This window comes from Nerophis lumbriciformis, linkage group LG27 (genome assembly GCF_033978685.3).
Source record: "Nerophis lumbriciformis linkage group LG27, RoL_Nlum_v2.1, whole genome shotgun sequence".
NCBI classification, from domain to species: domain Eukaryota; kingdom Metazoa; phylum Chordata; class Actinopteri; order Syngnathiformes; family Syngnathidae; genus Nerophis; species Nerophis lumbriciformis.
Window position 1 is genome coordinate 11,866,277 of NC_084574.2, and position 26,566 is coordinate 11,892,842.

Sequence of the window (26,566 nt, forward strand, 5' to 3'; positions counted from 1 at the left end):
ACTGGCTGCTGATCACCGCACCGTCTCTTCTCAGTATTTGAAGGGCAAATGTGAAAATTCAGCGATTTTGAATAAAAATAATCGAAAACTGGTGAAGTTAAATGGAAAATAACTTTATAGTATAATCACTGAATACATATAACAATTTAATTAATTTGTTTTCTTTTTACATTTTTTTTTCTTTCCATGATGGCAGGTGAGGCCCCGCCTCACCTGCCTCTAGTGACCGCACGTCACTGATACATACTGTACATATACAAGTACATATCAGATCAGATCAGATCAGATCAGATAGGTCTTTATTGTCATTGCACAACTACAATGAAACTTTGTTTTCAGCACAAACTCGTCCAAGATTAGACAAACAAACAGTGTACAGGGTTACAGAACAGGAACGCTGATGGGTCAAGGCGCCCCCGTAAAAGACGGGAAAAAGGTAAAACGCTGGGGAAAAAGATAACTAAAAAAAGACAATCTAGACTGGGCTCCTAAGGGGGCCCAGTCTGGAGTGGGAAAAAACCTCCATGCAATGCACACATAAACACGTTACATTTAATCACGACAAAACTCGCAACAGAGGGGCGGGGAGTTGGGGCCCTGGAAGGCGACTGCTGCTATGAAGCGCTGCCATCCGACCATCACCCCGAGGGGAAAAGAGCGGTGGTGAAGGCGTGGGGTGGGGGGCGGGGGGTGTGCGTGTGTGCCCAATTGTCTTGGGTGTGATGATGCAATGTTTTTTTATAGACTGAGGCCGATCTGCAAAAGTTCGACTCCAGGTGTCGTTGAGGAGGGAGGGAGGTCAAAAGCGTCCATCATTGAGGTGTCCTCGGGGGTGTTTTTCAAAACAGCCTGGTCCTGTTTTCACAGCGTCAAGGCCATTCGAGGGAGTCAAATCGTAGATTAGGATGTTTGTTTTCCGCGAGCAGACAAAACAATGACTTGTTTGTTCTATTCGTCCATGCTGGGTGCTCTCAAATTCAATTCAATTTTCCTTTTCCATATACATACGCACACTCATGCATATAACCACGTTTCATCAAACATGTTAACGTTGTTCCCCTAGGGCAGGGGTAGGGAACCTATGGCTCTCGAGCCAGATGTGGCTCTTTTGATGACTGCATCTGGCTCTCGGATAAATCTTAGCTGACTTTGCTTGACACGATAAGTAATGAGCAATCCCACTGGTAATCACAGTGTTAAAAATAACGTTCAAAATACAAAACTTTCTCACGCATTTTAATCCGTCCGTCCGTTTTCTACCGCACCTGTTCAAGAAGTCGCATTATTGGTAAGAAGTATTTTATTTATTATTGGTTCGCGTCAGAATAACAATGTTGTTAAAAAGAACAAGAGACTTATTGTACTCTAAAAATGTTGGTCTTACTGAAAAATGCACGCATTTAGTTGTATTCAGTGTTAAAAAATATTTTATGGCTCTCACGGAAATACATTTTTTAAATATTTGGCTTTCATCGCTCTCTCAGCCAAAAAGGTTCCCGACCCCTGCCCTAGGGGGAACTGGGTAACACATGGCACACCGACAAAGCTAAACCTATTGTTACTATAACAATCTACAAGGTTAATACTTCTTTTTCCTCCCCTCCATTTATCTGCTTTCTTTTGTATTTCAAGTTATCATTACATATATGTATTGTTGCATTTGAAACAATTGTATTGTTGATAATAGAGGTAAAGATTTTGGATGCGTCCTCTTGGATCTGCACTGGCAGATCCAAGAAAACGCATCAATCAGAACTAGGGATGTCCGATAATGGCTTTTTGCTGATATCCGATATTGTCCGACTCTTTAATTACCGATACCGATATCAATTGATATATGCAGTCGTGGAATTAACACAATATTATGCCTAATTTGGACAAACGGGTATAGTGAAGATAAGGTACTGTTTAAAAATAATAATAAAATAAGATAAATAAATTAAAAACATTTTCTTGAATAAAAAAGAAAGTAAAACAATATAAAAACAGTTACATAGAAACTAGTAATTAATGAAAATGAGTAAAATGAACTGTTAAAGGTTAGTACTATTAGTGGACCAGCAGCACGCACAATCATGTGTGCTTACGGACTGTATCCCTTGCAGACTGTATTGATATATATTGATATATAATGTAGGAACCAGAATATTAATAACAGAAAGAAACAACCCTTTTGTGTGAATGAGTGTGAATGAGTTTAAATGGGGGAGGGAGTTTTTTTGGGTTGGTGCACTAATTGTAAGTGTATCTTGTGTTTTTTATGTTGATTTAATAAAAAAAAAAATTAAATAAAAGATTTTTTAAAAAACGATACCGATAATTTCCGATATTACATTTTAACGCATTTATCGGCCGATAATATCAGCAAGCCGATATTATCGGACATCTCTAATCAGAACACCATCTTCAAAGATGCTTAGTAACGAAACATGTACTAAAAGGGTGTGGGCCAAGGTGTTCTTTAACGCTGTCACTCAGCAGCGCACACAATCATACATACACACACACACACACACACACACACACACACACACACGCGCGTACACACAACCTGGCGGCTTTCAGATAACACAGGAACCTGGCCACACTATTTACCTGTGTGGAACTTTGGAATTCACTCATAGGGAGAGTGAAGCCGTGCCAACTATTGAATAAAACGACACTTTTGTCAAGGAAAAGAACATTTTAAGGTGAGTGTGGCTAAAGTATTTTGTATCTAATTGGCAGATACAACTGTCTGTGATTGTGATTACAGACAGTTGTTTGTATCGTTTGTGGATGACCTGGTGTTGCCAAACATTTTTTTTTAATCGGATTAAACACACTTTTGAGTTTTGATTAATCGTGATGAATTGCTGTAGATTACTTGCTTGCATAATTCAAAATAATTTTGAATTTTTTAACTTTTTAAAAAGTACAATTTTACTGTCAGAACATCACACACAAGCATTTTATTAAACGTTTTAGCTAAAGTCCCATCGTGTTTATTTTAAAGCAAACATGGCATATGATCACTGACCATATAGCAACCTAGGCTGCCTTTTAGGTAACCATCTGCATTAAAGGTAATTTGCGTGATTAATTAATCGTTTATTAATGCTTTAATACAGGGGTCCCCAAATGATCCGGCCCGGCAGTGTCCAAAATCCGACCGACGGGAAGTCCCAAGTTATAAAAAAATTATTTTATATATATATACATATATATATATATATATATATATATATATATATATATACATATATATATATATATATATAATAATATATATACAGTATATATGGAAAAAACACAGAGGCTATATCATCCCTACAAGCCTGTTTCGCAGGTTTCCTATATACACATATATACACACATATATATATATATATATATATATATATATACCCGCGACCCCAAAAAGGGACAAGCGGTAGAAAATTTATATATATATATATATACCCGGTATATATATATATATATATATATATATACAGCCCAGCCCGCGGCCAATTTTTTTTAACCCAATGCGGCCGCCGAGTCAAAAAGTTTGGGGACCCCTGCTTTGATAGGTTGTGATTAATGACACATGTTAACATGTTAACTATGAAAGCCCTTATATGATAACTTTAAATCGACATAAAGGCGGCGTGGCTCAGATGATAGAGTTGCGGTTGTGTCCTTGGGCAAGACACTTCACCCACCTTGCTCCCGGTGCCATGGGTTTCTCAATATTAGTGTTGTCCCGATACCAATATTTTGGTACCGGTACCAAAATTATTTCGGTACTTTTTGGTATTTTTCTACGGTACATTAAACATGTGTTTCTTATTGCAAGTTTGTCCTTAAATAAGCAAATTTTATGTTAGTGTTTTACTTATTTTAAATGATCTCAGTAAGATATTACAGCTTGTTGCTGAGATTTTATGAGCTATATTGAGTAAAACATACTTGAAACTAGAATATCAACTGTTGCAAAGCTGTGTCATCAACACTCACAAGTATAAAACTACTTTTTTAAAGTAATAATTTCTTATATCAAGCATGAAAAAAAAATCATGACTTTGACACAATTGTAGCTCATAATTAAAACAGATGACAGCCAAATGGACTTTGCTGTTTTATTTTCAATGAAACAATAGAAAATACGTACTCATATAGTAGTACAGTTGGCACAGTACAGTAAACTGACAGTTAATATTGAAACATTTAACATTTCTAACAATTTTGAACAGAAATAGTTCATGCACATTCAGATGAATTCTTCAAAATTACAATAAAAACATTTTTGGCCGGGGGCCGGGCTGTATATATGCGCACTAATTGACTGAAAGCGCACGCACTTGGCGTGATGATGTCATGTTGTCGATGGAAAAATGCATTTTTAGACAATATGATTTGCCTGAGCGGCTAGGAGACCCCGAGAGTAACAAGCGGTTGCCTTGTTGCCTTTCCATTAAGAACAATAAATTAGTTTTTGGTATAAGTTTGCTGGTTTCAAGAAATGTAATGCTGAGCGCATATCATTATGTCAAGATAATGGCACTAGCATTTACTTCATTTAAGAATATTTTTCAACATATTGAGCAAAAAGGTCTCATATTTGTTTTTCTACAAAGAAAAGTGCACTTGTTATTAGTGAGAATATACTTATTTTAAGGTATTTTTGGGTTCATTGAAGTTAGCAAATTTGACTTGTTTTGGAAAATCTTGACAAGCCAAATTTTCTTGTTCTATTGGCAGATCATTTTGCTTAGTTCAAATAAAATACCCCTCATTTTTGTATTTTTTTCCCTAGTTTTTGAACACTGACTTTTTGCAGTGTAGTAGTATCGACTAAATACACTACTGGGTCGTGGGTGTGGGGGTGGCGGACCGGTACTTTTCAGAGGCGGTATAGTACCGTATGTGATTCATTAGTATCGCGGTACTATAATAATACCGGTATGCTGTACAACCCTACTCAATATAAAGCGCTTTAAGTCACGAGAGAAAAAAATGCTGTATATATATATTTTTACTAACGGGAAATATGCATGAATACTGGTTACATAATCTTGAGATGTCATTGTTTACGGTAATTATTAGAGATGAATAAATGCTTTAAAATGTAATATCGTAAATTATCGGTATCCTTTTTTTTATTATCGGTATTTTTTGTTTTTTTATTAAATCAACATAAAAAACACAAGATACACTTACAATTAGTGCACCAACCCAAAAAAACCTCCCTCCCCCATTTACACTCATTTACACTCATTCACACAAAATGGTTGTTTCTTTCTGTTATTAATATTCTGGTTCCTACATTATATATCAATATATATCAATAAAGTCTGCAAGGGATACAGTCCGTAAGCACACATGATTGTGCGTGCTGCTGGTCCACTAATAGTACTAACCTTTAACAGTTAATTTTACTAATTTTCATTAATTACTAGTTTCTATGTAAATGTTTTTATATTGTTTTACTTTCTTTTTTATTCAAGAAAATGTTTTTATTTATTTATCTTATTTTATGAATTTTTTTTAAACAGTACCTTATCTTCACCATACCTGGTTGTCCAAATTAGGCATAATAATGTGTTAATTCCACGACTGTATATATCGGTATCGGTTGATATCGGTATCGGTAATTAAGAGTTGGACAATATCGGAATATCGGATATCGGCAAAAAGCCATTATCGGACATCCCTAGTAATTATCCCTATTTGGTTCTAGCTTGATTTGTGTTCCCCAGGTAACAAGATGTTTGCCTTCTCGTTGCTTCGTTACACTTGCTTTACAGCCTGGAAAAGTGTTTGAACAATACATGGAGGAGAAATGTGTTTACACTAAGTTTTCATCCTGATTTCAGTCCGACTATCCTCATTATGAGGACCAAGTGCTCCGTCCTGCTGCTGTTGGCTTTGGTCCTCGTCCTTACAGGCCTCGCGCAAAGTTTCAACCCACTATTTGTCTTTGATGGGAACTCCACTACTCACCGCGACATCACCCAAAGGGCGATCCTCCAAAAGACGGCAGAGGTCTGCCGAGACATTGCTGCTGCAGATGGACGGGACTTCACTCTGGCCGTAAGTGATGTTTCCCCTGATCTTCCACGTGTCGGAATAAACACCCAAACTCTGCAAGCATCCCTTGGACCATGTGTGAGAAACCTTATATGTGTGCAGTATCAGACATGTCCAGAATCTGAGATACATGGCTTTTTCATAAAATAATTCAATTACAGCAGTAATTTCCATTGGTTTACTTGTAATATAGGTACCGTATTTTTCGGAGTATAAGTCGCACCGGAGTATAAGTCGCACCTGCCGAAAATGCATAATAAAAAAGGAAAAAAACATATATAAGTCGCACTGGAGCCCGGCCAAACTATGAAAAAAACTGCGACTTATAGTCCGAAAAATACGGTAAATGGTAAACGCTTAATGGGTTGTATTTGTATAGCGCTTTTCTACCTTTTTTAAGAGAAAAAAAAGTGTTGGCCCAAACGTCATTTAAGTTTGTTACCTTGCCTGCCTTGCACGAGTGTACGCCAAAAGCAAGTAAATGCAGCGTGCTGGTAAAGGACCCTTGGTCTCCAGAACACCGAAATTTCACTAGCAAGTTCTCTTCATGTATGTTTTACTCCTGAAAATTTAACTGGCATCCATTTGACTCATAAATGATTGAGTCAGTATTTGTACATTAAGTATATATATATATATATATATATATATATATATACACATACATATATGTGGGTGTAGAGCATGGTGTGTATATATATATATATATATATATATATATATACACATACATATATGTGGGTGTAGAGCATGGTGTGTATATATATATATATATATATATATATATATATATATATATATATCTACACACACACACACACACACACACACACACACACATACACATATATATACATACATATATCTGAGTGTATATATATATATATATATATATATATATATATATATATATATATATATATATATATATATATATATAGTACAGTGTCAAAAGTTTGGTCATACCTTCTCATTTCAATGTGTATTCTTTATTTTCATGACTATTTACATTGTGGATTGTCACTGAAGGCATCACATCTATGACACCTGTGAAGTGAAAACCCTTTCAGGTACCTCCAGAAGCTCATCGAGAGAATGCCAAGAGTGTGCAAAACTGTAATCAGAGCAAAGGGTGGCAATTCTGAAGAAACTAGAATATAAAACATGTTTTCAGTTATTTCACCTTTTTTTTTGTTAAGTACATAACTCCACATGTGTTCATTCATAGTTTTGATGCCTTCTGTGACAATCTACAATGTAAATAGTCATGAAAATAAAGAAAACACATTGAATGAGAAGGTGTGTCCAACATTTTGGCCTGTACTGTATATGATAAATGATAAATGGGTTATACTTGTATAACGCTTTTCTACCTTCAAGGTACTCAAAGCGCTTTGACAGTATTTCCACATTCACCCATTCACACACACATTCACACACTGATGGCGGGAGCTGCCATGCAAGGCGCTAACCAGCAGCCATCAGGAGCAAGGGTGAAGTGTCTTGCCCAAGGACACAACGGACGTGACTAGGATGGTAGAAGGTGGGGATTGAACCCCAGTAACCGTATTTTTCGGAGTATAAGTCGCACCGGAGTATAAGTCGCACCTGCCGAAAATGCATAATAAAGAATGAAAAAATCATATATAAGTTGCACTGGAGCCCGGCCAAACTATGAAAAAAACTGCGACATATAGTCCGAAAAATACGGTAATTCTCAATCGGTGTACTTAACTCGTATTTTTCGTACTATAAGTTGTAGTTTTTTTTTCATAGTTTGGCCGGGGGTGCGACTTATACTCAGGAGCGACTTACGTGTGAAATTATTAACACATTACTGTAAAATATCAAATAATATTATTTAGCTCATTCACGTAAGAGACTAGACGTATAAGATTTCATGGGATTTAGCGATTAGGAGTGACAGATTGTTTGGTAAACGTATAGCATGTTCTATATGTTATAGTTATTTGAATGACTCTTACCATAATATGCTACGTTAACATACCAGGCACGTTCTCAGTTGGTTATTCATGCCTCATATAACGTACACTTATTCAGCCTGTTGTTCACTATTCTTTATTTATTTTAAATTGCCTTTCAAATGTCTATTCTTGGTGTTGGGTTTTATCCAATAAGTTTCCCCCAAAAATGCGACTTATATATGTTTTTTTCCTTCTTTATTATGCATTTTCGGCCGGTGCGACTTATACTCCGAAAAATACGGTACACTTTCAACATCTCCTCTTTGGTCTCCAGATTGACGACAGTCTAACAGCTGAGCGAGTACAAGAAGCGTGCTCCTCCTCAGAAAATTCCACCTCGCTGCTGTCCAGTGTTCTGTTCCACAGTTCCATTGCCAATTTGTACTTCAGCAACGCCAACGTGGATTTCGTGTCGGTGTTGAGCGACGAGCATCATTTTGATGGCGAGACCTTTCAAAAAGGACGAGACTTGATCACTCAAGGTACGCAACGTCTTTTTTTTTTCCCGCTCTCCATTGACGTTGAAGGGGGCCTATTATGCAAAGTCCACTTTTTCTTACTCGTTGGTATATATCGTACAAAACAGCGCAATTCTGAAGAGACAGTCAGAAAGCGTTGTTTTTTCCACGCATCAATCAATCAATCAATCAATGTTTATTTATATAGCCCTAAATCACAAGTGTCTCAAGGGCTGCACAAGCCACAACGACATCCTCGGTACAGAGCGCACATAAGGGCAAGGAAAAACTCACCCTAGTGGGACGTCGATGTGAATGACTTTGAGAAACCTTGGAGAGGACCGCATATGTGGACAGAAAGCAGTTGGACTTACTGTCGGCAGTCAATGGGCCCCATTCAGCAACCGTTCTTAAGAACAAATGTTGTTCTTAGGCCCACTTACGAAGTCTTTAAGGAGATTTTCGTATTCACCAATGTTTTCTTTGCTGGGATTTGTTCGTAGGATATAACAAAATATACGAGTGTTCCAGAGCACTCTTAGGATGGCCTATTTGTTCTTAAGTGTGACAAGTTCTCTTACTTCTATTGTCTAATGTTACATTAATATCATAGATAGATAGATAGATAGATAGATAGATAGATAGATAGATAGATACCGTATTTTTCGGACTATAAGTCGCAGTTTTTTTCATAGTTTGGCCGGGGGTGCGACTTATACTCAGGAGCGGCTTATGTGTAAAATTATTAACACATTACCGTAAAATATCAAATAATATTATTTAGCGCATTCACGTAAGAGACTAGACGTATAAGATTTCATGGGATTTAGCGATTAGAAGTGACAGATTGTTTGGTAAACACACACATACATATATATATATATATAAACACATATATATATATATATATATACACATATATACACATATATACACAGTATATGCAAAATTGAGCCCAAACGACCACTGTTACATGTTATGTAGACCAGTGTTTCTTATCTATGGGGCCAGGAGCCATTGTTGGGCCGCCCACAAATTTGTTTCTCAGCTTTGGTCCGTAAGGGCCGCAACGGTACTTACTTGCAATACACTTTTCCACCACCTGTGACAGTAATGACAATTTCAAACACAATAAGTCTGGAGCTAAAATCATGGAAGTCTAAGTGCAAAAATTATGACTAAAAGGGATGAAGCTTCATTTTAATTTTAATTTTATTGACAGTTTAGTGAATATACATTATTAACTGTTTATTTACGCACAACAATTTTATGTAAATGTTTTTTTTGTCAGTTATTTATATTTACGAGTCCCTTCTTAAGCAGTATATTTGATTAGTACCGTATTTTTCAGACTATAAGTTTCATAGGGGGTGCGACTTATACTCAGGAGCGACTTGTGTGTGAAATTAACACATTACCGTAAAATATCAAATAATATTATTTAGCTCATTCACGTAAGAGACTAGACGTATAAGATTTCATGGGATTTAGCAATTAGGAGTGACAGATTGTTTGGTAAACGTATAGCATGTTCTATATGTTATAGTTATTTGAATGACTCTTACCATAATATGTTACGTTAACATACCAGGCACGTTCTCAGTTGGTTATTTATGCCTCATATAACGTACACTTATTCAGCCTGTTGTTCACTATTCTTTATTTATTTTAAATTGCCTTTCAAATGTCTATTCTTGGTGTTGGCTTTTATCAAATACATTTCTCAAAAAAATGCAACTTATTCTCCAGTGCCACTTATATATGTTTTTTTCCTTCTTTATTATGCATTTTCGGCCAGTGCGATTTATACTCCGGAGCGACTTATACTCCGAAAAAATGAGCAATATATAGACATTTCAACACACACACACACACACACACACACACACACACACACACACACACACACACACACACACACACACACACACACACACACACACACACACACACACACACACACACACACACACACACACACACACACACACACACACACACACACACACACACACACACACACACACACACACACACACACACACACACACACACACACACACACACACACACACACACACACACACACACACTCATCAATTACCAGGGCGTTGATTTAGTGATCGGTGACACTTTAAAAGACCAACAGGCCTCACACAATGGCAATGCTTTTGCTGCTACTGCAAGATGCCGCAGATTGTGTCCTGGGGAGGGAGCGCATATTTCACGACCATGAAGACCTATTTGCCCGAAATGACGAATATTTATTTGAACGCTTTAAGCTACCTCAGCTGTCCCCCCTTTCTTAAACTTATGTTATAACATGATGTATTTCCCACCCGGGATAATATGAATTTCTCTTCTGTAATCTGTTTGTGTTTTCTCCGTGTGTTTGGTGTTCGGCTTTTCCACCGGTATTGTGCCCTTATATGGGGAATTAAAGGCGTTTACCTATGCAAATTACGGAATCAAGGGTGTTTACATATGCATATTGGGGAAATAAGGGAGTGTTTATATGCAAATTATGATAAACACGCACGCGCTAACCATTTGGCATTCAGCAACTTAAGAACAGCACGTGGGAACAATTTGGCCGTTTAAGAACACGTCATGAATTTGAATGGACTCTTAGGAAATCACTTAGGAAGAAAGATAAGAGGAAAAGTTTGGAACTTGTTGCTGAACGGGGCCCTATGTTCCATCTGTTAGTGCTGTTTTTGTCGATGTAACTGGTGCCCACTGTGCGGCCGTGTGTAAACTTCACTATGCCCAAGAGCTGTGTTGAACAATAAGCTGACCGCTCAGGGCCTTTGGCTGCTGCACTTAACTCTCATTCGCGGTGGAGTTGTGGTTGCTGGTTGACTCAAACTATCACATATGGAGCGACGGTTTCCGTCTAATACAGTGGTGTCAAAGACTTGGTAAAAGAACTAACATTTAGGTGGCGTCATACTGTCAATAGCTCAAACTCTCCAATAGTGTGTCTAGAATCAAATGTACAGCATAAACAGTAACTTTGCTGTTGGAATGGAGATTTCAACAGTTGCTCCTCCTGAGTCTTATTTTGGTAAGTCCATTGTATTTTTTTTAAACATTTCCACACTATTCTCTGTTAAGGCGTGTCCTCTGTAAAGGCCAGCGTGAAACGGGAAAACTTCATTGCCGGCCGCTGGACTCTTGGCCGTGTATGTCATACTCTGCAGGTGAGTTTGAAGTGAAACTAACTGGATGAGTTTTAGAAGTGATGTGCACGCGATGATCATTTTCTGCACACCCAGGACTTCTACAGCCACAGCAACTGGGTGGAGTTGGGGAACACGTCCCCTTACAGCGTTTTGATCACACCTGACCAACCACTTGAGAATCTGGCGGGTGAGCTGTTGTAACTGTGCCCATTCAGAAGGCATGCCTTTCATAGTTAGCGCTGCTTTGTTGGGATGTCCCTGAATACTTCAGTGAAACATCACAAAAGCATTCCCGAAAAATCCACATCAATATGGAATGCACTCCAACAAAAAGTACATTGTCACCTTAAGTCACTTTGCGACATGTCCTATCAGCACCTCAGCACGCTTTCTTTGCAAACCAGTTCAGGTTCAATGAGTCCCCTGAACAGTAGGTTAAAAGTCAGGCGTGAATGTGTTATGACCCAGCAGACAAATGGGAGTTAAAGGTGAAGATCCCTGCACTACAAAAAGTAAACACATTTGAAAATGAAAATACTTGAAATCAAGATCAAAAGTGTGTTTTTCAAGGTCGCTCAATTCACATATTTTGATAAATGCTTCTGGGATCTTCAAGGATGCTCCTGGTTTAATCGCCCCCAACCCATTATTACGAAAAAATTTGATAGTTACTTTGGTAACACTTTTGTATGGGGAACATATTCACTAGGGCTGTGGGAAAAAATCGATTCGAATTCAAATCGCGATTCTCACGTTGTACGATTCAGTATCGATTCTCACTTTTAGAAGTGAGTATCCAATCACAGTCTCGTTAACATCAGGCTACCGAGATAGGCTATTGTCAACAACTCGTGATCTGATTGGCTATCGCAACTGTCTATCAACTGTATGTCCCCGTTCACTTACAGTACATAGATGACTGCATTGTTGAATATGAAACCTCAAGCTAGTTTTCTTAAATGTTTTCAGCAATCGGATAAAATTTTCCTGACATTCCCCCAATCTGCTTGCAGGCCTAAACGTTTCAACCTGTAGAAACTGTACGGGACAAAGCTGTGACAACAACATTTTGCCTGATGTGCTTCAGCAGGGGCTTCTCACCTCGGGCTACTTCAGCATCCTCTCCCCAGAAAAGCCGGAAGGTACCCATCCCTGAGAGATTGCCCATCGTTTGTGGGTTGTATGAATAATCATCTGCAGAATTATCATAACACAAAATGTCTACGAACAAAAATGATCAATCAGGATTATTCTACTAAGACCTTAGTTAGCTTTGGGGGCAGATGTCCATCACACGCTGTCTGGAGAGTGGTGGCTCTTGCCCCCATGACAATTGGAATCCGAAAGGAATGCAGGTTTTGAGGAAGTGTAAAGACATTAGCAACTTCTGGCAGGAAGCCCCCACGGGTAGGAGTAGAGAATAGGAGTCGGAGGTCACCCGACTCAAATTGATCAGAAGAATAATGTCAGGGAAAGATTGACTGGCCGGCTCCAAGGCTAAAGTTACAAAAAGTGGGGGTCTTTGTGTAAGGGGACATCAGAAGAGTAATCAGGCCCATACTCTTTCTCCTGGAAGCTGCAGTTCCAATCTGAGGCCCGCTGAAACAAATAAAGCTTTTTGTTCGACGATTCCTCGTTGGCGTCTTCTTGTCTCATCACCCATCACACGGCCAACAAATATACAACAAGTTATTGTATTGTGTTTGTACTCCCAGGAAAATGCAGCCATGGAGGTAGTTTTGACCAAACTAGTATCCGGGACCCAGTGGGCGGCATCAATAAGGATGCTATTACATCAAGCCATGGCTCACTTCACCATCAAGCGGCCAATTTGGCCATAAATGCTACTCTGGAGCTACTGGAGGATATCAGAATCGCTGTCGGCGACATGAACTTCCTAAGGTACCAGACAATTACAGCTTAGGGAAAACCTTCCGTTCTTCGTGAGGTCCAACTGATCAAGATGAGGACATATAATAATAAAAAAATAATAATATGTGATGTGTATCTTTGAATTCCTGCAGACTGATGGGTCTCTCCCAGTCTGCTGTGCTGTGTTTTGTCATTGACACAACAGGTAGTATGAGCGATGACATAGCCGAAGCAAAGAGAGTTTCCTTCGACATCATCGACAGTAAGAGGGGAACCGAGCAGGAGCCTTCAGCCTACATATTGGTTCCTTTCAACGATCCAGGTAAATAGTGTTGTTCTTTGTACAACTTAGCCATGTTCCGCTGGCTTCCCTCATTGGGTCAAGTTTTAGGCTAAAATGCAATCTATGGTAAGTGAATAGTAGGACATTGTTCGCCTGTTCAGGTTTTGGGCCTCTGCTGACAACGACTGATGCAGACACGTTCAAAGCAAACATCAATAAGCTGACTGCCAGTGGAGGAGGTGACATCCCAGAGCTGTGTTTGTCTGGACTGCAGGTGTTTGTGGCACAATGAACCCTTTCTCAACACAGTTGACTAAAGACAGATCAGATTATAGCCATTAGTGAGAATACATAGAATTCACATAGAGTGATTCACAATTTGTTTCAAAGTCATGAGTAAGATTTTGACTTGTAATGTCCTGACTGACAGCTCGCCCTTACCGCCGCTCCTCCATCTTCTGAGATATTTGTCTTCACTGACGCCCCAGCAAAAGACGCCGAGTTGAAAAGCACCATCACTGCTCTTATAGAGAGCTCCAAGTCTGTGGTGAGTCATTACCTCCCCAAATGTTGCATATTGAAGTCTTACATGGAACCCAAGAAGGGGTAGATTGGTCTTTAGGCATACTGGGTTGGGTTGGATTGATTGATCGGTTTATCGCTGCGCCTCACCTTGGTAACATGGTACGGGATATGCAGGATAACTCAATATGTATTGACGCTTATTAGTGTGGATGATAACATGTTTTATTTACTGTATATTGTTTTGGTAAAATAATGTTCACAATTGTACAAACCCCAGGCACTTTGCGTGAATGGTAAATAAAAACAGAATACATCCATCCATCCATTTCCTACCGCTTGTCCCTTTTGGGGTCGCGGGAGCCTATCTCAGCTACAATCGTGCGGAAGGCGGCGTACACCCTGGACAAGTCGCCACCTCATCGCCGGGTCAACACAGATAGACAGACAACATTCACACTCACATTCACACACTAGGGACTCAGGACTACTCAGGACCTTCGTATTGTGAGGCAGATGCACTAACCCCTCTTCCACCGTGCTGCCCAAACAGAATATAATGATTTGCAAATCCTTTTCAACCTATATTCAATTGAATAGACTGGTTTTTTTTTTACTGTAACATCATGGCAACTTAGATGCCAGTTGTTGTTTGTTTTTACTGTAAAATCTATTGTCATTTCTACAGTGTACAATTTGAGGAATAACTAGCTTAATTAACTTAAGCAGATATTTATTTTGTTTTAATTTAAAAAAAGTTTGAAATTAATGATAGTATTATATTTGTTGCATTATTAGATAATAAAGTTATCGCAATAGCATGCAATACATGTATTTATGTCTGTCACAAAGAAAATAATACATTTAGTAAATGATAAAATGCTCTATTGACTCGTATTTAGTCAGGGCTTTCGCGGGCCAAATTTGGCCCCGGGGCCTTGAGTTTGACACTTGGGCTTTAGTAGATTGGGCACTTGAGATGGACTAATGTATGGACATACATATCAGTGTATGCGAAAGGATTTAGTCAATATGTGAAAAGCAGATATATGTTATCGTGCAAAGTGATAGCCATGGCTAATCTAAACGTATATCTCAATTTTTTTTAATTGATGAATTTTTGTACTAAAACGGTGTTTCAACAAAATTAGGTAACTTTCATGCTGACGGACGTCCTGGCCAGTCGGCGCAGGAGGGCTATAAACCAAGCAGATGCCCAGCTGTACCGTGACCTTTCCCGAGCATCTGGAGGTCAGGTCATCGAGGTCAGGAAGGCCGATCTCGCCATGGCGACGAGTGTTATAGAGGATTCCTCGGCCAGTGCCGTGGTAAGAGGAGAATGGAGGACGGACACCCATCAATAAAGTATACACTGCAAAAAGTCAGTGTTCAAAAACAAGAAAAAACAAAACAAAAATGAGGGGTATTTTATTTGAACTAAGCAAAATTATCTGCCAATAGAACAAAAAAATGTGGCTTGTCAAGACTTTCCAAAATAAGTAAAATTAGCTAACTTCAATGAACCCAAAAATACCTTAAAATAAGTATATTCTCACTAATAACAAGTGCACTTTTCTTGGTAGAAAAAAAAAAAAAAAAAAAAAGAGACCTTTTTGCTCAATATATTGAAAAATATTCCTAAATGAAATAAATGCTAGTGACATTATCTTGACATAATGATATGCGCTCGGCATTACATTTCTTGAAACCAGCAAACGTATACTAAAAACTAATTTATTGTTCTTAATGGAAATTCAACAAGGCAACCGCTTGTTACTCTCGGGGTATTTTAGCCGCTCAGGCAAATCATATTGTCTAAAAATGCATTTTTCCATCGATAACATGACACCATCGCGCCAAGTGCGTGCTCTTTTAGCCAATTAGTGCGCATATGTACAGCCAGGCTCCCGTCCAAAAATGTTTTTATTGTAATTTTGAAGAATTCATCTATATGTGCATGAACTATTTCTGTTCAAAATTGTTAGAAATGTCACATCCTAAATGTTTAAATATTAACTGTCAGTTTACTGTACTGTGCCAACTGTACTACTATATGAGTACGTATTTTCTATTGTTTCATTGAAAATAAAACAGCAAAGTCCATTTGGCTGTCATCTGTTTTAATTATGAGACACAATTGTGTCAAAGTCATGATTTTTTTTTCATGCTTGAAATAAGAAATGATTACTTTAAAAAAGTAGTTTTATACTTGTGAGTGTTGATGACACAGCTTTGCAACTGTTGATATTCTATTTTCAAGCATGTTTTACTCAATATAGCTCATTAAAATCTCAGCAACAAGCTGTAATATCTTACTGAGATCATTTAGGACCAAAACCCTTAAAACAAGTAAAACACTAACATAAAATCTGCTTAGTGAGAAGAATTATCTTATCAGACAGAAAATAAGCAAATATCACCCTTATTTGAGATATTTAATCTTACCTAGATTTCAGTTTTTGCAGTGCAGGATGAGTAAAAACAGTTAATGCTCATGTTTTCTTTCAGGTGACCATTTTTCAAGCAGGGAGTCCTGGAAAGCCTGATAATTTCACGTTTACGGTTGATGGTTCACTACAAAACTTAACCGTCTACATAACAGGAGCTGCATCACTCACCTTTAATCTCACCAGCCCCTCGGGTAAATGTCCTTTTACTCAGCACCAGCACTGTTTGTGCTTATTCAACCGTCCTTTTCTCCCATCCCAGGTGTATCTCAGAGCTCCGGCGAGTCCAGTGAACCGCTGGCATCTTTGACCTCGGCAGGTAACCTTCGGCGACTGAGCCTCAACAACGGTAGTGAGACCGGACTGTGGGAAATAAAAGTAGACTCCAATGATCCTTACTCTGTAAAAGTCACAGGTCAGTCGTAGAATGGCAAGATGAAGGTGTTATGAATATGCCAACCATTGTAAATATTTGTTTTACCAATGCCAAAATCAGCCCAAAGTTCAGTGAACTTCATCTACAACCTCGTGGAAGCCAGCGAAGGAGTCCATTCGGACTTTTTTCTGAAGGAAAGTCGACCTCTTTCAGGTCGAATATCTTCAGTTTCATCATTGTACTCTTTTTTTTTTAATCAAGAATCAAAGAAAAAAAGAAAGAACCCTGTCTCTCTTATGCAAACTTTTAGGTGGCAATGCCAGCCTCTTGGTCACGGTGACAGGAAGTGACAGCGTAAAAGCTCCAGATGTCACACTGTATGACAGTTCAGGACCAACAGAGGTCAACGGGACAATACGGGCATGTACCAAACAAAGAAGGACGTTGTCATTTGTAGCAAGTAGGGTTGTACGGTATTAGTATAGTACCACGATACTAATTAATCATATTCGGTACCGATCCGCCACCCCCCAACTCGCACCCCCGTCGTCGTCACGTGGTGTCATTGCTGGTTTAAAAGCAGAGGAGCATGTTCGGCAGCGCACAATCACGGAGTACTTACATGCAGACACAGTGTGTAGACAGAAAAGGGATTTAAGCATTTTGGCTCAAAAAGTAAAGATAAAGGTGAAGTTATAACATTGAAATGCCCACCAGAAGAGGTGCTTTAAGACATGGCTCGCTAGCTAGCGGCTAAAGTCCAGCCCCAGTCTGAAGTGTTTTAGCTACTTCTAAATCACTAATCCTCGCCTCTATGGCGACAAATAAAGTAAGTTTCTTACAAGTATCATCACTGCAGGACGAAGAATATCTAAACATGCTTCACTACACACCGTAGCTCACCGGCATCAAAATGTAAACAAACGCTGCTGGATCTACACCTGACATCCACTGTAATGATACCAAGTGCAGTAGCGTATCTAGTCGATACTACTATGATTACGTCAATATTTGCCATCACATCTGTGTGTTTTATGTTTCTAAACTCAGGAAATATGTCCCTGGACACATGAGGACTTTGAATATGACCATTGTGTTATGATCCGCTGCCCGGATCATAGTCTGTTTACGTTTTCTAGACACGTGTGTTTTCAGCGCCTCTTGATTTTGTTTGTTTCAGTTGCCATGACGGCAGATTGCACACACCTGCCTCTGGTTAGTGTTCGGGACGCTCACCTGTTGTCCGGGCACTAATCAGAGGGCTATTTCGTCTTTGCCCTGGCCTATTTTGCTTGCTAGCCCATTTAGTTTGTTGCCTTAACCCTGTAACACCCCTTGTTGTAAAATTACAACGTTACCTTTAACCATCCTAAAAAACAATCCGTTATATATATATATATATATATATATATATATATATATATATTTTTTTTTTTTTATTCTTTTTTTTTTTTTTTACCACATTTACATAGTCATTGGGTCCTATTGTTCAGTCTCACAAGGCTATTGGATCGTAAATTTGTTTATAAGTCACACCTTCTGGCCATGAACTCACACAACCTCTCTATTTGTTTCATTGGACTGAATTCATCAGATTCAAGTAAGTAAAATGTATTTTTTTTTTTTTTTGGTTGTTATTACAATGTCTAGAGCAGGGGTGCTCACACTTTTTCTGCAGGCGAGCTACTTTTTAATTGATCAAGTCGTGGGGATCTACCTCATTCATATATATAATTTATATTTACTTATTTATGAAATATATGTTTTTGTTAACAAGTTAAAGGTGTTTAATGATAATGCAAGCATGTTTAACACATATAGTTAATATTGTTAATACATTAAAGGTGTTTAATGATAATACAAGTATGTTTAATACATATAGTTAATATTGTTAACAAGTTAAAGGTGTTTAAAGATAATGCAAGCATGTTTAACACATATAGTTAATATTGTTAACAACTTAAAGGTGGTTAAAGATAAAACAAGCATGTTTAACACAAATAGTTAATATTGTTAACAACTTAAAGGTGGTTAAAGATAAAACAAGCATGTTTAACACATATAGTTAATATTGTTAACAACTTAAAGGTGGTTAAAGATAATACAAGCATGTTTAACACATATAGTTAATATTGTTAACAAGTTAAAGGTGGTTAAATATAATACAAGCATGTTTAACACATATAGATTCCTTTCTTTCATAAAGACAAGAATATAAGTTGGTGTATTACCTGATTGTGATGACTTGCATTGATAGGAATCAGACAGTGGTGATGATAACGTCCGCATTTTCGAATGGAGGAGAAAAAATGTCCTCCTTTCTGTCCAATACCACATGAAAGTGGTTGGTTTTTGGCATCTTATTTGTCCAGCTTCCGTACTCCTTTGTATACACTTTACAAGAAATATATTGTCGGCAAACTCCGTAGCTTGCTAGCTTGTGCACGCCAGCTTTCTGAGACTCTTATTTTGGTAGCGCAGGCAGGATGAAGCAGAGCTTTTATTGTGCAACTGTGCAGTCGGTCTTTGGAGTTTTGACGACAGGTACGGCGCCAGAGTCTGTTGAAATAAAGTGTTTCTCGCCTTCCAGTCGGTAATTTTAATGAGCTGGCAGCAGCCAGCGTCATCTCAGAAGACCCTCGGGTGCCGTTAATGTCAATCAAGTGACGAAAGTGACGTCATAGTGAAGATTTATGATCGCTCATTTTTAGGACTATTTTTTTAATGCCTGGCTGGTGATCGACTGACACACCCTCCGAGATCGACCGGTAGATCGCGATCAACGTAATGAGCACCCCTGGTCTAGAGCATGTACATATGTAGTTATTGTGGAACAGATGTATCAAATTTTATTTAGAGCTTGTTATATAATTGTTGCAATTATACAACACTGGGTGAATGTGGTAGTAAAAATAGCTGGATTGTTGCAGTGGGCTCAAACAGGTTGTATTCCCTCCACTACATCACTGCCTGAAGTATTTTCTCTATACATGGATAGTATACATTCTACCCTTGTGCTGTGTTCAAATGCCTCCTACAACATCTAAAAGGTCAACTTTTTTTTTTTTTTAGGTTTTTCGATATTTGGGTCTTACAGGGTTAAGTGCTTTGAGCACGTTTTTCTTTGTTCTGTCTGATTTATTACTTAATAAATCATTTCCTACCTGCACGCTGTGTCTGAAGCCCGTCTGCATTCCTGGGAGAACAAACTCCGCATCACCATGCGACCCGGTCGTCAAGTTAGGAAGCCAGACCGAGTGAGGCCAGGGCAAAGACTAAATAGCCCTCTGATTAGTGCCTGGACAACAGGTGAGCGTCCCGAACACTAACCAGAGGCAGGTGTGTGCAATCTGCCGTCATGGCAACTGAAACAAACAAAATCAAGAGGTGCTGAAAACACAAGTGACTATAAAACGTAAACAGACTATGATCCGGGCAGCGGATCATAACACAATGTATGATCGTGTAACGACTTGGTATCGGCTTGATACCCAAATTTGTGGTATCATCCAAAACTAATGTAAAGTATCAAACCACAGAAGAATAAGTGATGATTACATTTCAACAGAAGTGTACATAGAACACGTTAAAAGAGAAAGTAAACAGATATTAACAGTAAATGAACGAGTAGATTAATAAGTCATTTTCTACCACTTGTCCTTAATAAGGTTGATAAAATAATACAATGGAAAATGACACAATATGTTACTGCATACGTCAACAGACTAATTAGGAACTTTTGTTTGCTTACTTACTACTAAAAGACAAGTTGTCTTGTATGTTCACTATTTTTGTTAAGGACAAACTTGCAATAAGAAACATATGTTTAATGTATTGTAAGATTTTTTTTGTCAAAATAAAGCCAATAATGCAATTTTTTGTGGTCCCCTTTATTTAGAAAAGTACCAAAAATGATCGAAATAAATTTGGTACCGGTACCAAAATATTGGTATCGGGACAACACTAGTAGCAAGATGTCAAAATATGGTGTACCTTGACCCACACTAAAGAAACAAAAAATAACACCGTTCTGTATCACGCACACAAAGTTGCCCAACACCCGAAATTGAGGCACTTAACTTAAATTAAACGTTTTGTCATCCTCCGACATGACTTTGCACTGCCACAAGTCAAAGTCCTTGTCCCCAATGCTTAATTTGACGTACATTTTAATATTACGAGCAATAAACTAAAATCGGGCAAAATTAAATAAATAATAACAAATGTATTAAAATGTAAATTTGATTGACATTTTGAATGATTTTTCTGAAATGTGTAAATACTATTTAATGTAAAAGTATTAAAATATGTATCATATTTGTTTACTATATTTATTTGTTATATGCTCTCCTGTTTGAACCTCCATATAAAGCCAGTAGACAATGACAAACTCATTCTTGTCCTTTCCTCCACAGTCTTTAGGGGGTGGTAACTTCCTGGTGACATTCAGCGAGCTTCCAGCAGGTGACTTTGTGGTCCGACTAAGAGGAGACGACAGCAGCTCATTGACAAAGTCGACTCCAGTCAGCTTCCAGAGGCAGGCTTCCACTCAACTCAAGACTTCCAGCCTATCCGTGACTGTAAGATAAAACACTTTCAGTTCTGAACCATCCATCTATGTTCTATGCTGCTTATCATGTTCAGGCTCACAGGAGTGGGAGTCTATTCCGGCAGACTACATGCTGGTCGCCGGTCAATCACAGGGCATATGTGCTGTAGACAAACAACCATTCATGCTCACATTTACACCGTCACTGAATGGGAACTGAACCCATATTGGCCGAATAAACCACTGAACTATGAGTGACAGTTCACGAACAAAGTAGAACTATTCACAATAATTTAACCCTCAAGTTGAATTTGCTCCATTCTACAAGCAATCTACAACCCATGGAAAGGCCTTAATTCGATTGTGTTCAGTTTTTGAAAAGCCAGACTAACACACCCGGATTATGCGATTGGAAACCAGATCTCTCGAGGGGTTGTGTGTGATGCACCTATTATATATCACAAGGTAAATAATAAACCGTATACCAAACTCTTCACGCTGCATTTGTGCACTCCAAACTGATTAGCTATAACTCTGCATTTCACTGAACTGTCAAGTTAGTCCAGAGCAATAGCAACCTTCATCTGGAACTCTTTCGGCCGTGGCACGAACTGTGTTTTCCTTTAAAACTCCTTCCATCAAATGCACAGAGCCTTTGCTGCCTTATGAATGAACTCTGAGACATTCACAAGTTTTGTTTCCATGATTCTCGGTAAAAAAATGTCTTAAAAAAAACGCCAGTCTTTCTTTGCTTCGGACCTCCACCCGCTCCGATACATTCTTGGTAGCGCAATCGGTTACGGTACCAGGGCATGACGATGCCGGAGGTCTTCTTTCCAGGATGCGGAGGAACGTCAGGAAACAGCTTGCCGGTAAAAAGAAGCGGTGCCCACGGCACGAAGAAAACAAGAATGGCTTAGCCAAAAGGGAGCTCGACCAAAACAGTAGGAGCAGGAACGGGAACGTAACTTGTTGCATGAGAGCAAACGAAAGCACCAGACCGAGTGCGGCGAAAGACAGGACTAAATAGCTCTCTGATTAGTGCCCGGGAATAGGTGAGCGTCCCGAACACTAATCAGAAGCAGATGACAACAATGAATAGCCATGGCAACCAAGGAGACACAAAACAGGGTTGCTGAAACAGAATTAAGCCAACAAGTGAAATCAAACGTAGACAAACTATGATCCAGGCAACGGATCCAAGATATTTGTTTGATGCTGTCAGCTATATAACATCGGCATAGCCATTAGAGACTTGATATGTCTAATCTGTGCCAATATTACCGCGGACATCACAACAGAGGTAGGCTGTTAACTTATTAGGAGCCAAAGACACCTAGTATGAAGTCATATAGGTCAACTGGAAAAGCAATATTTATCCGTGCTAAAAGGAAATAAGCACCCCCCAGTGCACGGGAGGCACATGGCGTATGACCATTAGTCGCATTAGAGAGAGTGCATGGACACTTGGAATTCACAAATTCAAACTATTTGAGAAATCAGACTAATTTAGTGCATGGAAACAGACTGAGGGTGTGTTCGCACCATTTTGCTTTGCTCAGCCTTCACACTGGATGCTTACCTCTGTCATTTTAATACTGGGCATGTCTTTGGTCTGTGCAGCGTTCGTTCAGCCAAACTGACACATATCGCACATCAGTTTTTGTTAGCACATAAACTTTCCCGTGAAATGGCCGTGGTCTAGGTTGATGCACACCCAGGTTTGAATTCAATAAAACAAACTACAAATATCAGACAACTTTCTATTTTCTTTGAACTTTTCCAGGCCCAAGCCAACAGTACCAACATAGAACCAGGCTCTACCGTCTCCATCCCTTTCACCGTCGCCACAACAACCGGTGGAGTCGTCAATGAAACTGCAAACGGGATGTTCACGGTGCGAGCGACCAATGACCGCAGCTTTGACTCCTCATCGCCCAGCTCTGTCACTATAGAAGAGGGCAATGGTGGAAAAGCTAACGGCACAGTGACTCTAACAGCACCTGACACTGCGACATCTGGAACAGACGTGACGCTTACAATTGAGGCAGAGGATGCAGCTGCCACCGATATCAACTATGTTGTCCTTAGGTTCTCCGTCTCTGCTAAGGTAAGAGAAACAAGCAATATGTCTGCTAAACAATGTCCGGGTCCATTATTTCAGTAATATTGTTAAATTATACAAGCTGGCCAAAAATAAATTGGAACTTGTTCCACAGAATCAATTGTCCTGAAATTAGACCGGCCTTTACAGGGTCTGCGATCTGTTGATCCTCCAGCCACACCTTCACTGACTTTGATTTTAATCAAGGCACAAAGGTACAAAATTGTCCTGGAATAAAATTTGTTTCCCCAACTCCTGCATTGAACATTCCATTGAGTGAGGGTGTGAATGGAGGACCACCTAATGAAGACCTTGTCATCTACAGACCTGTTCTCTATTGAAAACCTCTGGATTGTGGTAAAGAGTAACTGGTGGAGTTGACCAATACATTAATATTGTTTGAACAGGGTTCCTTACATTATTAGAGATTCGAAAACACAAATAAATGCAGATGTATTAATTGTTTTAGAATGTGAGTAAAGTTGTTACAAAATAGTGTCCGTTATAGATTTTGCTTCTGTGTATACATTATAATAATGGACTTTGGCGGCGCAAATTACTGCGCGGATTGCTTTCCCGAGATGCAAAACAACTGAACTGGACATCGGATGAAGGTAGATACATGATTTAATTTATCACTCAAAAAAGGGTACAAACAAACGGCGCGCACAAGGCGGAGAACAAACTTGGCTATGAACAAAACTAACACTTAGACAGAAACTATGGACATGGACAAAACTACACTTACTGTGACGTGAAAAAACAAAACTCACGTGGCATGGCATGAAGCATAAACTATCGAATAAACAGGGCATGGTAATGACAATGTCGCCAGGACAAACAACTGAAAATGACAGGCTTAAATAGTATTGACATGATTAACACCAGGTGCGTGAGTCCAAATCGTGAAACAGGTGAAACTAATAAGTTGTCATGGAAACAAAACAAACCATAGTGCACAAACAGGAACTAAAAAGAGCCCAAAACCCAAACAGAACATAGCCAAACAAAAACATGATCAACAGACATGACACCTATACTTTAAAGGGCCCCTCTAATGCTGACAACATTGGCACTTAATGACCTATAACTGGTAGACTTTTTCCCAAAATAGAAACAAAAATAATTTAAGGCTTGTTGTCTAACGAGTTTCAGCACATTTTGGAACGTCCACTTTTAGCTCCAAAATGTGGGCCGGCCTGCATTAGCCGGCTGACTTTTCCGGTTTGTGACTAGAGTCAATTTCATATAGAGTAATATGCATTTTGCAGTGGCAGGCTCTGCGTTTCCCACCTAGGCCTTCAGTGATGTCCGACTTCAATGATTACCTCTCAAAATACCATAATTTATGTCACCACATGACCATTGCTGGAGAAATACTGTACAGAAACACATTTACGCCCTACTGACCATTGAATCACGTCAACAGTGTACAAAACGGGTTATTTTCAGGCACATTTAAAAATCAATTAAAATGCATCAGCAATTAAAACATATACCGTAAATGTCTCTGCTTGGCTTATGCAACTTCCGGTTAGTTGTAACAGAAAAGCTACTGTCAACAACGTGTGATCTGATTGGCTATCGCAACTGTCTATCAACCGTATGACGCCCGCATTGTTGATTCTGAAGGCCTCTGGCAGACTTCGAACACCATGGCAACATAAGCTAGCTGAATTCTGATTGGATACAAACTAAAACTAAAAACAACAGCACTGGAAGGAGCATAATGTGACATGAAGAGAATATCAATACTTTTAGATATTAAGGGAAAGTAAATGAAAAAATAATGTTATCTTTAATTATGATCATGATTTCTGGTTATGTTAGGCCAGCAGAGAAGGCCTTGCTGGCCCTGACCGCACACCACTGGGGTTTTGGTAGCATCATGTTATTTTTGCGCACAGTTTGTTTGGAATGAACTAAATATCCTCAAGAGGACAAAGACTAAGTCAGAACCTGCACAAAAGTATTCTGCAGATTGCATGACATTACAGGTTTTTGTCACTCTTTGCCACAGTGGTGTCTTCCAGTTGCAGTTTTGATTACTTTGGACTTGACTTAACAACGCAGTATCATCAAAGACCTGCAACTCCACTTACCATACCATACCATATCAACTTTATCTATAAAGCCCTTTAAAAACAAGCACAGTTGAAAAACAAAGCGCTGTACACCACAAAGAAATAGAGGCAAAGGACAGACTAAAAAATAACATTTAAAACAGAAATAAAAATACACAATTAAAAAGCAAATATAAATTACCCTAAGAACAGTTTGTTAGATAAAAACAGTTTAAAAGTTAAAAACAGTTCAAAAAGTTAAAAGCTAAAAACAGTTCAAAGTCTCATGCTGGGTTAAAAGCCAGTGAATAAAAATGGGTTTTAAGAAGGGTCTTAAAAATAGCCAAAGAAGGGGCCTGTCTCACATGGAGAGGGAGATTGTTCCAGAGTCTTTGGTATGACTCGACCTACCGATCTCAGGGCGGGCACTCTAACCACAAGGCCACTGATCAATGTACTTAAGACTTGCAATACATTGACTTACTCCCACTTGTGCTTAATAGTATTGATATCGTAAACTAGTGTTGTCCCGATACCAATATTTTGGTACCGGTACCAAAATGTATTTTACCCACACCGTCTATGCGGGGAAAATGGGCTATAGTTTTGTAGACGACGTCACTTGGACTTTGACATCACTGACTCTTGACTTGACTCAGACTTTAGCAATC

At 38.8% G+C, this 26,566-nt stretch overlaps 2 protein-coding genes across 2 annotated transcripts in view; one reads left to right on the plus strand and one right to left on the minus strand.

The window, feature by feature from the left end:
* LOC133570299 (GPI-linked NAD(P)(+)--arginine ADP-ribosyltransferase 1-like) overlaps nucleotides 1–20,403 on the minus strand; it is a 41,598-nt gene extending 21,195 nt beyond the window's left edge. Inside the window, exons 1-2 of the mRNA XM_061923143.1 lie at nucleotides 20,344–20,403; nucleotides 16,975–17,166 (exon numbers count right to left, since the gene is read on the minus strand). The gene's annotated coding sequence lies outside the window, so the exon portion shown is untranslated. The remainder of the gene's footprint in view (nucleotides 1–16,974; nucleotides 17,167–20,343) is intronic.
* LOC133570157 (von Willebrand factor A domain-containing protein 7-like) overlaps nucleotides 2,559–26,566 on the plus strand; it is a 30,817-nt gene continuing 6,809 nt past the window's right edge. Inside the window, exons 1-17 of the mRNA XM_061922867.1 lie at nucleotides 2,559–2,690; nucleotides 5,838–6,054; nucleotides 8,311–8,518; nucleotides 11,612–11,697; nucleotides 11,773–11,866; nucleotides 12,693–12,821; nucleotides 13,395–13,581; nucleotides 13,704–13,873; nucleotides 13,996–14,108; nucleotides 14,265–14,381; nucleotides 15,508–15,684; nucleotides 16,865–16,997; nucleotides 17,066–17,218; nucleotides 17,300–17,392; nucleotides 17,490–17,599; nucleotides 21,595–21,759; nucleotides 23,515–23,838. Coding sequence (XP_061778851.1) covers nucleotides 5,854–6,054; nucleotides 8,311–8,518; nucleotides 11,612–11,697; nucleotides 11,773–11,866; nucleotides 12,693–12,821; nucleotides 13,395–13,581; nucleotides 13,704–13,873; nucleotides 13,996–14,108; nucleotides 14,265–14,381; nucleotides 15,508–15,684; nucleotides 16,865–16,997; nucleotides 17,066–17,218; nucleotides 17,300–17,392; nucleotides 17,490–17,599; nucleotides 21,595–21,759; nucleotides 23,515–23,838 — 2,460 coding nt within the window. The 5' untranslated portion in view covers nucleotides 2,559–2,690; nucleotides 5,838–5,853. The remainder of the gene's footprint in view (nucleotides 2,691–5,837; nucleotides 6,055–8,310; nucleotides 8,519–11,611; nucleotides 11,698–11,772; nucleotides 11,867–12,692; nucleotides 12,822–13,394; nucleotides 13,582–13,703; nucleotides 13,874–13,995; nucleotides 14,109–14,264; nucleotides 14,382–15,507; nucleotides 15,685–16,864; nucleotides 16,998–17,065; nucleotides 17,219–17,299; nucleotides 17,393–17,489; nucleotides 17,600–21,594; nucleotides 21,760–23,514; nucleotides 23,839–26,566) is intronic.